Source organism: Acipenser ruthenus, chromosome 5 (genome assembly GCF_902713425.1).
Source record: "Acipenser ruthenus chromosome 5, fAciRut3.2 maternal haplotype, whole genome shotgun sequence".
Taxonomy (NCBI): Eukaryota; Metazoa; Chordata; class Actinopteri; order Acipenseriformes; family Acipenseridae; genus Acipenser; species Acipenser ruthenus.
This window is the reverse complement of record NC_081193.1, coordinates 46,955,543-46,968,707: the sequence shown is the minus strand read 5'-3', so window position 1 is coordinate 46,968,707 and position 13,165 is coordinate 46,955,543. Positions and strand designations below refer to the sequence as shown.

Here is a 13,165-nt window from a genome sequence, read left to right as displayed (position 1 = left end):
TTTTCTCTTTGTTTACTACCAGCCCCCAATCCCATTTTTCAGAGCGTCCATTTCTCAAGGAAGAAATAAACAGTGGTGGTTGTTACCACTATTTTAGCCCCAAAATTGCCTTTGGTGTGTTTCTTTTGTCCGCCTCCGCCACAATATGTAGAAACGTTCGTTTGCCCGTTTGGCAGGGCACCTAAAAATGTAATCGTGTAAGCTGCTAGAAAATAGATTTATACTATGTGTCTGTGCGTATACAATAGTCGTCCAAAGTTTACAAACCCTTATTTATGGAAGTGTAACACCCTAAATTTAATGTTGAATACATGTATACAGTACATTCCTATAGAGACCCCTATTTATTTATGGTAAATATATGTAGATGGTACATTCCTAAGATCCCCCTGTTCTGTTTTCTAATATAAAAAAAAAGTTCCAAAACATTAAAACTGTCAGTTCAGCTTGTTACAGTTACGTACTGCTTTGTTTGTGTTGTGCTCTTGTAGCCCTGAATAAATATATTTTCAAAGAAACAAAAAATCACCATTTAATGTGTGCAACAGAAGCATACTTTGGGATATCTTTGACAAACAACGGTGGATATTAGGCAATTGCAATATACGTTGAGACCTTGAGGGTGGAAGACTCACTCAAATAAAGAAATGAATGCACAATTAAATACTACTACTACTACTACTGATGATGATGATAATAAACTATGTGCCAAGCAAGTACATAAAGGAGAATTATCTGACTACAACATTTTAATTTCAAACAACAAAAGCAAACTCGCTCTGGATAAAAGCATCATGTTAGAAAGAAAACAGTGGGTTCAGTACAGAAACGACAGGGCAGAGAAGCAAGGACAATAATATAAAGTTAAGCTCTTACACGTGCTGAATATCATTCTGCAACAAGTGAAAAACAAAAATCGATATGCAGCCCAACTAAATACAAAATACTTGTGGAAACACGCTTTTATTGCATGGAGGTTTTACTTATCGAATTTACTAGTATAGTTATGATGGAGCTGTATGGGAACAGTGGGGGGGGAAAAATAAAAAAAAATAGTATTCTATTGTAGTTCGGCGCGGTGATGTCGTAGCGCTGTTATGGACAGTCGCTGTAATGGTCGGCGCTGTAATGTCAGCGCAGTTTTGGACTCGCTGTTATGTCATGTAACCTCTAAAAATATACCCATGTTTTCTAGCAACAGAACGAACATAGGAAAAATAAATAAATGCATAAAAACTACATGTCCGACGGGCAAAGTATAACGGCAAAACTTGTCCCTCACACAAATCTTGTTGTCTGGGACGTCAGGCGATACAACTTGCACACCCCTGCTTTCAGTACACCGCAGATTCAGTTTTAAAGTCATGCCAGGATTTCGAGCAAGAATAATTTTGAATCTCGTCCCTCTCGCCTCTGCAGGTTTCCTTAGCTACAGTGATATTTGTAGCCAGTCGGAAAGCTCTGTCCCTGGAGGTGAAGATGGTCATTAAACAACAGCTAGAGAATGTGGCCAATGGCTGGACAGTCTACAGGATAGCCAGACAAGCATCTAGGATGGTAAGTGAAGCTGATCATTAATTATGTGATAAATACTGAAGTAGAACCCCTTTTTAAATGGATACTTTATACCCCAAAAATTGGCATTATGTTTAAAGAGTAAGTAACTTTTAATTTAATTTACTTAGATTCCAAAATCTACCTTGGGTTACAGAAACATGTATTGCAGAATTCTGCCAAATTCTGCCAAAATTGAAAGTGTATTATGTGAGCTTGTAAGTACCTGTGCTTTGTCTCTCTGGCTCAACCTGCTGTGTCTGAAAAGCAAACATCTAAAGTAAGTCGGACATTTTTCACAGTACTGAGAACATGATTTTTTTTATTTTTACTTATTCAAGTTTATTTTATGCAGAATCAGTCGTACCAAGACATTTTATTTTGAAGGAATTAATGTGTTACAGAACACCCTGCAAAGTTTACAGGAAACACATTATGTTACCTTTGTTATCCATATCGCAAGGGTTATATTTTTAAATATATTGCAAACTCACACATCATAAATCAATTGGGTAATGCATTTCCTAGCATTTACCTGATAGGAAAAAAAAATAACAAACTCCGCAGTGTATCCTGATGGCGGGAGCGTGAACTGGATGCACTGCAATGTTAAGAGAAACATTTCTCCTGCCGTACATTCCAGAGTAGACGTTGAAAAAAAGTAATTTCCTAGTTCGTTTTACCTGTAATGTGTGAATAAAAAATATTTAAAGAAATCTAGAATATGTTCAAATAAAACACTTTGATAAGGACAACACAGGATACAGCAAAGGGAAAGTAGTGAGTGTCTTGTAAACACTGCAAGGGGTTATGTAAACCTTTAAGCAATATATATTATTATTATTATTATTATTATTATTATTATTATTATTATTATTATTATTTATTTATTTCTTAGCAGACGCCCTTATCCAGGGTGACTTACAATTGTTACAAAATATCACATTACAGAGTATCATATTACAGATGACAGCAGTTCAATAAAATCAGTAGCAAAAACATCAAATTCAAATAAGAGCAAGAAATTGAGAATACAGTAAATAATTACATGTAAGAGCGGGTTCGACTAAGAGCAGTTAACTTCTGTTAAAAATATTTGCATATATGAGTAAAGTCCAGTATGCGCACGTAGTAAGTACATGACTGGATACCTTTCAGAGTAAAGTCAAATAGAAGATACAGGAAGTAGTTATAATTAAGAGCAGTAGTAGAATACGGCAAAATATGGAGCAGTTCAGTGCAAGTACAAGCTACAGAGTACAGAGGGGCAAGAAGAGTGGGAGAGGGCATAGAGAGAGGAAAGGGCAGCCGGTGGTAGTGTTATCAGAGGAAATCCAGGTTGCAGTGAGAGCCCCAATATTTCTAGGCTACTTTTTGATGACTTTCTTTTCCCCAGCAGTAAGGGTTTAAACCACTGTAATTAAAATTGTACTAAGGCCAGGATTGTATGTATCTTACTGCTGACATTGGCCTCACAAGTTTGTTATTAATAAAAGCAAAATGTTAATAAATGTTTGGTGTATGTAATCTACTATATGCTTCAGCGCTTTTCACTGGGGACTATACCTACTCGAGATCAGGTAAATGGTTTTTATAGAAGTAAGAGTCGGCACCATCTAGTGATATGTCATTTTGGAAACAATTTTCCTGTAGTTTTGCTGGTAATACACAGCTGTGCACTAGATGGTGCTGGCGATACTAATATAAATGGCTCATTCTGTGCCAAATCACCCTACCATCTCTGGTTTACCCCGAACTCAAGGTTGTTCTAGTTGCAGGGCTGCCCTTTGTCCTCCAGGGAAAAATAATAGGACTTTCCAGATTGTGGAGAAAATCGGGGGTAAAATAAATGTGACATTCTACATGTAAAAAAATAAACAAAATAAAATAATAAAATAAGTTATTCCTTAAAGTTTTTGACCTTTGGGGGAAAAACCCCAATAATCAAAATCTGAGAAGAATTCCATGGAAAGGTCAAAGTCTCTGCTTCACATATACAAAATTATAGGAAGGTAGTATTTTTTGTTAGCTGTGAAAAATAAAATGTTTTCATATTGTTTTTTTTATTCCTCACACCATTTTTAATAAAAAGATACTGAACACAAGTCACTAGCTTAAATAATTTAGATTAAAGGTTGGGGGGTCCAAAATCAACCAAATTGTGACCCCTCTGTAACTTTTGACTTGACCCGATCAGGCTGAACAACCTTGTGCACTGGGTTTGGTGTAAATTGAAGGTGGTAGGGTGTTGAATCCAATATTTTTTGTGGTGATTTGTCATGGAATGACTCAAATAACAATGTAAGCAGATCTACCCTACAATATATACTTCTATGGCAGACAACCAGCTGCTCCATTCCTTGTAAAAGCACCTTAACGATGTAGAGTAAATATTAAGCTGGTTCTATTCTCTTTTTCAGGGTAGTCACGAGATGGCCAGTGAGCTGTACCAGAGCCTGCGGACTCGGGTGGCCTCGGAGCACTTTTACTTCTGGCTTAACAGTCTGAAGGAGTTCTCCCAGGCAGAGCAGTGTCTCAGTGGCCTGCAGGACTCGGATTACAGCGCAGCCATGACCGCCATCGCAGAGGCCTTGAAATCGTACCAGAAGGGAATCGCTTCACTGACGGTCAGTACTTTAGGATCAGCTTGTAGCAACATGTTCATTTATATATATATATATATATATATATACAGCTCTGGAAAAAATTAAGAGATCACTGCAAAATTATCAGTTTCTCTGGTTTTACTATTTATAGGTATGTGTTTGGGTAAAATGAACATTTTTGTTTTATTCTATAAACTACTGACAACATTTCTCCCAAATTCCAAATAAAAATATTGTCATTTTAGAGCATTTATTTGCAGAAAATGACAACTGGTCAAAATAACAAAAAAGATGCAGTGTTTTCAGACCTCGAATAATGCAAAGAAAATAAGTTCATATTCATTTATAAACAACACAATACTAATGTTTTAACTTAGGAAGAGTTCAGAAATCAATATTTGGTGGAATAACCCTGATTTTCAAGCACAGCTTTCATGCGTCTTGCAATGCTCTCCACCAGTCTTTCACATTGATGCTGGGTGACTTTATGCCACTCCTGGCGCAAAACTTCAAGCAGCTCGGCTTTGTTTGATGGCTTGTGACCATCCATCTTCCTCTTGATCACATTCCAGAGGTTTTCAATGGGGTTCAGGTCTGGAGATTGGGCTGGCCATGACAGGGTCTTGATCTGGTGGTCCTCCATCCACACCATGATTGACCTGGCTGTGTGGCATGGAGCATTGTCCTGCTGGAAAAACCAATCATCAGAGTTGGGGAATATTGTCAGAGCAGAAGGAAGCAAGTTTTCTTCCAGGACAACCTTGTACTTGGCTTGATTCATGCCAAAGCTGCCCGATTCCAGCCTTGCTGAAGCACCCCCAGATCATCACCGACCCTCCACCACATTTCACAGTGGGTGCAAGACATGTTGGGAAATATTTTTAAGAAAAATAAAAAACTGAAATATCTTGCTTGCATAAGTATACAACCCCTGTGCTGTGGAAGCTCTCAGTTTACATTGATGAAAGAAATTGCCCTAACGAGGACACAATTATCTTACCATTGGCCTCCACCTGTGAACCATTAAAGTTGCTGTCACATTTTCTGGATAAAAACCCCACTGTTGAAGGATCATTGGTCAGGCTGTGAATCTGAAGGAAAATGAAGACCAAAGAGCATTCTACAGAAGTTAGAGATAAAGTAATACCCTTTCCCTACAAATGCATAGATTAGGGAAAGGGTACAAAATAATATCCAAGTGTTTGGATATCCCAGTGAGCACAGTTGGATCAATAATCAGGAAGTGGAAGCTGCATCACACCACCCAGGCACTGCCAAGAAAAGGCCGTCCGTCAAAACTCAGCGCTCAGACAAGAAGGAGACTTGTGAAAGAAGCCACAGAGAGGCCAACAAGCACTTTGAAGGAGCTACAGAGTTCAGTGGCTGGGAGTGGAGTAATGGTGCACCAGTCAACCATATCAAGAGCTCTGCATAACAGTGGCCTGTATGGGAGGGTGGCAAGAAAGAAGCCGTTACTCAAAAAGTACCATCTGAAAGCACGTCTGGAGTTTGCCAGAAAGCATGAGAGTGACCCAGCTGTGATGTGGGAAAAGGTTTTGTGGTCAGATGAGACCAAGATAGAGCTTTTTGGCCAAAACTCAAAGCGCTATGTGTGGCGCAAACCTAACACTGCCCATGCCTCAAGACACACCATCCCTACAGTGTAGTATGGTGGTGGCAGCATCATGCTGTGGGGATGCTTCTCATCAGCAGGGACTGGGCATCTTGTTAAAATTGAAGGAAGAATGGATGGAGCAAAATACAGGGAAATACTGCAAGAGAACCTGCTTCAGTCCACTAAAAAACTGAAGCTTGGGAGGAAATTCATCTTTCAGCAGGACAATGATCCCAAGCACAAGGTCAAGCAACATTGGAGTGGCTAAAGAACAAAAAGGTGAATGTCCTGCAGTGGCCCAGTCAGTCCTGATCTCAATCCCATTGAGAATCTGTGGCACTATTTGAAAATTGCGGTCCACAAACGTCGTCCAACCAACCTGAACAACCTGGAGCAAATCTGCCAAGAAGAATGAGCCAAAATCACTCCGACACTGTGTGCAAAGCTGGTACATACTTACCCCAAAAGACTTAAAGCTGTTATTGCAGCGAAAGGTGGCTCTACCAAATATTAATGTGTGGGGGTTGAATACTTATGCAAGCAAGATATTTCAGTTTTTTATTTTTCTTAAAAATATTTCCCAACATAAAACCAATGTAACCTTACAATAATTGATTCTGAGTTTCAGTGTTTTAAAATAAAATATCAAACAGAACTAAATTTCAATGTACCATTTGTACATATATATATAATTAATCCATTAAAGATTAATCATGCCTGTGGGTGTTGATCAATTAAAAAATTGTTGATTGACGTGCTGTAACAAAAAGCAGTGCGTGAGAAGAAATCTAGAAAGATGTCAGAGTACTTCAAAAGATGGTGGCAAACGGGTTACAGGGAGATATAGCCAACATTTTGCCATAGCTCAGAACAGTGTTTTTCAGATGTTATTAGGGGGGCACCAAGACCTGACTGGAAAATGAAATATTTCTGACTTCCTGGCGATTTGTAAAAGCTCCAGGGTAAATGGCAGAGTCAGTGGGTCTCCAGAGCTTGTGTCGTTTCAGACCTGTCGCAGCTCAGCGCCTCTATCGCCCAGCCCTCCTTCATAGGATAGTGGCAGCTGATTTTGATATCAGATACATTTTGTTCACAAATAAAATAAAATAAAAATCTAGATTTAGATACAGCTTCAGTTTATAAATGGGGGGGGGGCTTAGCTGCGTGCAGAATGTAGAAAACAAGCAAACGAGGGTGCAGCATTTTATTAAACAAATCTTTTAAAATATTTAATAAAGTTATATTAAAAAAATAAGCTGGACAAACATTACAATTACTATTCATAATCGCATTAACATTATTTAAAGGCCAGTCGCAGGTATACTGTAATAACAATACTTTAATAGTACAATCAGTTTCATTTACAGGGTTTTGCTGTGAAACAATTAAATGCACTTTTAAATCCTCCATGTCCTTACTTTCTCAAGTGGAATGAAGAGTGAGAAAACGAGAGCGCAACATTTAAGAGACGAGTTTTTGTATTGGTGTTAATTCAATTACGAAAAGTGATTGTAATAAGGTGTATCCATCTTAAATATATACAGTGCTCCCTCGCAATAAGGCTTTCAGTTATAACCTGCCACGGATATAACGCTCATACAGCATGTCCCCCAATTCCCTATACTAGTGATTCATGCTATAAACAACTTCAGTCTAACTTCCATTTGTCTGTTCCTTTTGATACAGTATCTGAACTGAAGAAAGCTGCTCTGGTACTTCATAACACAGACATCTTATTCAGCATTTGTTTTCTATACCTAAAGAAATATTAGGCCTATTATGTGGTTATATTTCCTAATATATTAACTTTTTTGCTGCGAGAGGAGCTGTGGCTTTCTCCAGCATTATGCATGGTTAATTCACAGAAAGTTACATTTTTGCTTCACTATATGTGCATTATAGAGAGGGAGTTATTTTATTTTGTATTTTAGTCAGATGTGTGTTGTTGTGTGTCCCGCGGTGCCCCCCACCCCCTCCCCCGTTTATAACGCTCCTCGGTTATAACGCTCATATTGTGTGTCCCCTGAAACCCTCGTTGTGGCGAGGGAGCACTGTATTATAATTTTATTTGACTGTTTATTACAAGGGGGGGTAGGGAGCAAAAAAAAAATATCTCTGAAGGGGGGCGCAGCAAAAAAAAAGTTTGGGAACCACTGACTTGGAAGGAAGGAAAAAAGACAACTTGCAAGATTTGCTCTTACGGGCTTTCTTGCATGTCTTTTTCACATATACATTACCCTTTGATTATGCCCCCAAGGATATTTAATAATAAACATTCACATTTTCTAATTTAAATATTTTTTAGTCTTTTCTTTAAGAGTTTATCAGGGTTTTTTTCTTCTCCAAAATATAATAACAGCTCCCTCTTTCTGTGATCTGTCCAAAAACTGTGTGGACAGTTATTAATTAGCAAATTCTGTTCAATTTCTCGGTTCAGGAAACAGCAAGAATCCAGTTGTGACAAACATTTGATTGAGTTTTCTTTTGTCATTTTTTTAAATGTGATAAAACATAATAAGCATATATTTGTATCCTACTTAGAATATACATGATATGTGGGTACGTCTTTCATTTCACTATGAAAAGTTAAAATAATTTACTAGCAACAACATGGCCAAGCTTTATGCTGTGAAAGGGACATAGGTATTGGCAAGGCTATTTGCCAAAGTTTTGGAATGCCCTGTCTGTAGCTATATTGGCGTCCAGCTCAGTGCATGTTAATCAATCAAAATTGATTAAAGTTAAAATTAAAGCAATGTTTACAGTATTTCCTGTACCCCCTGGCAGGCAGCGAGCACCCCCCTAAACCCGCTGAGTTTCCAGTGTGAGTTTGTGAAGCTGCGTATCAACACACTCCAGGCCCTCTCCCAGCTCATCTGCATCTGTAACAGCCTGAAGACCAGCCCGCCCCCAGCCATTGCCACCACCATTGCCCTTGCTTCTGGAAACGAACTGCAGCGCTGTGGCCGCATCTCCACCCAGGTACCCTCTGTCCTGCCTCTCTACGTGCTCTTAAAATACACAAAGTTAACAAAATAATTACAGTAAATGTTTTATGTTTTTACTTCTTTCTTGTTCTGTAGGCCTAGGTGTATTGAATAAATGAAACCAAATGTGCATGTTTTACTTTTTTTTTTTTTTTTCTTATCAGATGAAGGTGTCGATGGATGAATTCAGAACCCTGGCAACTTGTTATGCTGATCTGTACCAGTCCTCCTTTGATGTGGATTCGGCTACATTGAGGAATGTAGAGCTGTATCCTTCTTGTAGAGTAAACCCCTCCAACACTGATGGATTTCAGTAATCTGTCTAAAAATGCAGTGTGTTTGCTAAAGAAGCATGCACCACTGCTTGTGGTCATATAAGCATATATAAGTAAAGGAAGAGGAATGTAATATCTGCACCGATGCTGAATGCGCACAATGCAGCATACTTTCATTTCTCTTTAACCGTGTACCATTCAGACAACAGCAAAGTTGCTTGCTGATTTCACATGTCATTGAAGCTCTCATACTGGACCCAGACTCAGCCAGGTAAGGTTTAAAAGTTTCTTCAATAGTAAATGGAGTAGCAGCTCCCTTTGTTTTGTAATTGCATGCTAAATATATTGACCCACTGGAGTCAGCGGTGAAGGACCAACAGCCATCTTCTGTGGTTTTCAGCCAAATCTTTATTTTTATTTGGCATTTCATTTTGGTCATAAAAATAGGTTCTTTAACAATAACTGTAGCTTCAACTGTTATGACATCACAGACCCAAAGTAGTACTAATCTTACACTACGTTGAAAAAGATAACATTAGGTAGTTCAAGATTAGTGCTAATCATGGTCTATGAAACCAAGTGTTAGTCTGCCTTTAAGGCAGTGTTAAGTGCAATGGAAAACCAGTGCATGTTTAAAACAAATATTTAGTTTCTGGCCGAAATAAAAGCACAAGCTGTTGAGGAATAGTCATTTGCCCTCGCTAAAGTGAGCAGATTTCTTTTAGGTTTACACAAAATACATAATGTCTGGGGCGTGATGTAAAAGCGAGCATGTTGCTTCTCTAGCTTTCAGGAGTACAGCGTCTCTGGAACAGTGCAGGCGGAGAGCGAGTATGAAAGGAGGATGATGTCTGTTTTCAATCATGTCCTGGAGGAGGTTGAATCTCTCAGCAGGAAGCACCCCCCTGTCTCTTACCTGGTAAGAAAACCTCATCAGTGTTTGTTACCTAGGGGTTAGTTGTCTACTGAGTGAAAATTGCTTGAAAATGTCACCTACGAGTTGCTTGAAAAGTGTTGCATGGTCTTAAGTAGGTTTGGGTTCTGGTAGGAATTTAGTAGAATATTCTGCTACCCTGAAAAATGATGACGGACAAGGGAGTCTTTCCTTGACTGGGCAAATATAATCAAATAAATAGGTCCCTGCAGCAATCCTTGGGCTTTTTTTGTGTATACTTTTACAAATACTAATAAATAAATGTTAATTTCAAAACTGTATTGAAATAAATCCTATTTCTTATTTTTTAATAGATTATATTTGTATTTGAATTTTAGCACACTGGCTGTCTCTGTGATGCAGTCATTGCCTTGCTGAAGGTGCCCCTGTCATTTCAAAGGTATTTCTTCCAGAAACTGCAGTCCACAAGCATCAAAGTAAGTAATATGGTACTTTTTAAATGGTAAATTATGCATTGTAAGTAAGGGTTTTGATTGTATGTTACAAATATAAGTAAATACAAATAAAACAGGGTTTGATCCTATAAACCTAAAAAGAACAGCAGAGAATACTTGTTTTTTTGTGTTCACTTACCCACATTTTTGTAACAATGGAGGTACAGAGCATTTTCTTGATGGTATGACAGTATGAAAAAATAAAAGTCCAGATTAACATAACAACAAAAAGCCCTAATTATAAAACATAATATACATAAATGAAAAGGCTAGAATTATAATTATTAGCTTAGCAAGTGTTCAAAATGAATATGTCCTTGTGGCAAAGTGGTTTGCCGTGTGCAGGTGTAGTGGTGATGCGGTGCTCAAGAACAATACACACAAGACAGTTCATGGTAAAACAGCTCTTTATTTGGCTGGGGCTCTACACAACAATGTGGATCGCTCCATGCAAAACAATGGGCTCAGTCCCAAAATAATACGACACGATATGAATCACACACACAAACACAACACGGTCACAGGTCCACAGTGAGTGCTCTTAGTGTAGGTGGTGAAATACAAATAATGTGTGTGGGAGGGATGTGAAGTCCGGATTTGGAAATTGGCCCCTTAGAAACAGCTCCCGGATTGTTTAGCTGTCTAACAATGACAAATACAACAGTTACTAGACAGGACAAAACAAACAAAACACTCGCGGTTAGTACAGAAGGTTTTTCCTCTTAGGTCTTTGCGTAACCATAACACAACAGATCGCTCAGCCACATCCCCTGATATACCTTCAGTCCCGCCCCCTTCGGTAGCAAGTGCAATCACGTATCCTCCAATCCATGACTGACAGATCGCCTACCGTATTAGGGAGAGGACTTCTGGTATTGTGGCTCGGCCCCCTTCCTGGATAACTGACCCTGGAATGAACTGTCAAACCATCCAGTCTGGGGCCGCCTGTTCCTGTTACACAGCGCCCTCACAGGCTGGGTCAGATTAATTCGCTCTCTGTCACAGTCCTACACCAGTGAGATGGACTGTTTATGTATAAACTTTCTGGAAGATGGGTACTCGGTGCTTTGCATTGCAGCCCAAATCTCAACAAATGGAATGGGTTGAGAAAGTAAACTATACAAAACATGCAGAAAAGGTTTTCATGGTCACTGCTGATAGCACTCTGAAATATTTCCATCTCTCACTGTGTTGTCTAGCTTGCTCTTTCGCCCTCCCCCCGGAACCCCACTGAACCAATCACGGTTCAGAATAACCAACAGCTGGCTCTGAAGGTAGAGGGAGTGGTCCAGCATGGCACCAATCCTGGCCTATTCCGTACGATTCAGACCGTCTGCCTCAGTGTCAGCTCCACCCCGCAGAACAAAACTGGACAAGATTACAAGGTAATAATGAAGCATGTAGATCTAGGTTTCTATGTTTCTCTATTTTTGTTAAATCTATTTTCCATGCATACAAATGTACATATGTAGGAGTCTATCCTTATAGTGGATTAGAAGTACAAAATCATTGTGCAGTTGTTTAATCATTCATAATGCCTATAAAGTTCCCCAAACGATTAGTTATTTTTTCACAGCTGTTGTTTGTTTTGTAATTTTAGTATACAGATCTGCTGTGTTGAATGAAATATGAAACAAAACAGAATCTAGTGCTTTTAATGGCAGGCCACCTCTTGTTTTAATTTCTTAGATCCCTCTAGACAACATGACCAACGAAATGGAGCAGAGAGTGGAGCCCCACAATGATTACTTCAGCACACAATTCCTGCTGAACTTCGCTGTCCTCGGCAACCACAGCGTGACTGTTGAAGCCTCTGTGGCCGACTCTAATGGTATTGTGTGGAAGACGGGCCCCAAATCCACCATTGCCATCAAATCCTTGGAGGACCCGTACTCCCAGCAACTGCGTCACCAACAACAACAGCAGCAGCAGCAGCAGCAGCAGCAGACTTCTCAACAAGCAGCCCCACAACAACCACCCCAGAGGAGTGTGTATGCCCGCTTTCAGTGAGGGACAGAGGGCAGCATTCGCCTTGTGCTCCCTGGTCCCCTTTGAACAGTTTATGCTGGCACATTAGGGGACATGTGAATAACCTGGGCATCCTTCTGTTTTGCCACTGCTACTGTGGTAGACAGCTAAGAGTTTACGGTTTGCTTTCCCCTCCCTCCCACACACATTTTGAAGCTTTTTGAAATAAAAAAGAAAACATAACATTTCTTGTCTCCTTTTTTGTAAGAAATACAGTTTGTGCCACATTTCTGTGTTACAGTGCTTTCATGGGTGATTGTTATTGGAACCTAACAGTTATCTGTGATTGGATGCATACACTTTGTTGCATGCTTAGAGAGTAATGGACATTTCAGGTTTTAACAAGCTGTGCTTCATTCCCTGAGCTGTAAGAATGGGCTCATGTGGCACTGGGATTGAGGTACTTGGCCATAAACATCAGTTGCAGTTTGCCTATAAAAAATGAGGCCAGGGCAGTTATTTTTGTGCATTGCAATTGATATTTACAAAGTAACTTTTAGTCAGTCATAGCAATTATACCACATGTAGATTTTTTTATTTAATTTCTTATGATGGATGAAAGGTTTTTTTGAGCGATTAACCATGTAGATACAGTCTAGGAAGTGCAAGACAAATTAGAAGTTTCAGCTACTTTGTAAAAGACCTGGGCTTTTCAAAACTGATCAAAGCACTTTCCCATGACATTAATAAAACGTAATATAACAGTATGAT

The 13,165-nt window shown here is 39.1% G+C and overlaps 1 protein-coding gene across 1 annotated transcript in view; it reads left to right on the top strand.

Moving 5' to 3' along the window:
* Positions 1 to 12,639, top strand: part of ints7 (integrator complex subunit 7) — a 32,896-nt gene extending 20,257 nt beyond the window's left edge. The window contains exons 12-20 of the mRNA XM_034005376.3: positions 1,420 to 1,557; positions 3,975 to 4,181; positions 8,563 to 8,757; positions 8,927 to 9,030; positions 9,240 to 9,308; positions 9,824 to 9,956; positions 10,310 to 10,408; positions 11,626 to 11,811; positions 12,116 to 12,639. Coding sequence (XP_033861267.1) covers positions 1,420 to 1,557; positions 3,975 to 4,181; positions 8,563 to 8,757; positions 8,927 to 9,030; positions 9,240 to 9,308; positions 9,824 to 9,956; positions 10,310 to 10,408; positions 11,626 to 11,811; positions 12,116 to 12,436 — 1,452 coding nt within the window. The 3' untranslated portion in view covers positions 12,437 to 12,639. The remainder of the gene's footprint in view (positions 1 to 1,419; positions 1,558 to 3,974; positions 4,182 to 8,562; positions 8,758 to 8,926; positions 9,031 to 9,239; positions 9,309 to 9,823; positions 9,957 to 10,309; positions 10,409 to 11,625; positions 11,812 to 12,115) is intronic.
* The last annotated feature ends 526 nt before the right edge of the window (positions 12,640 to 13,165 follow it).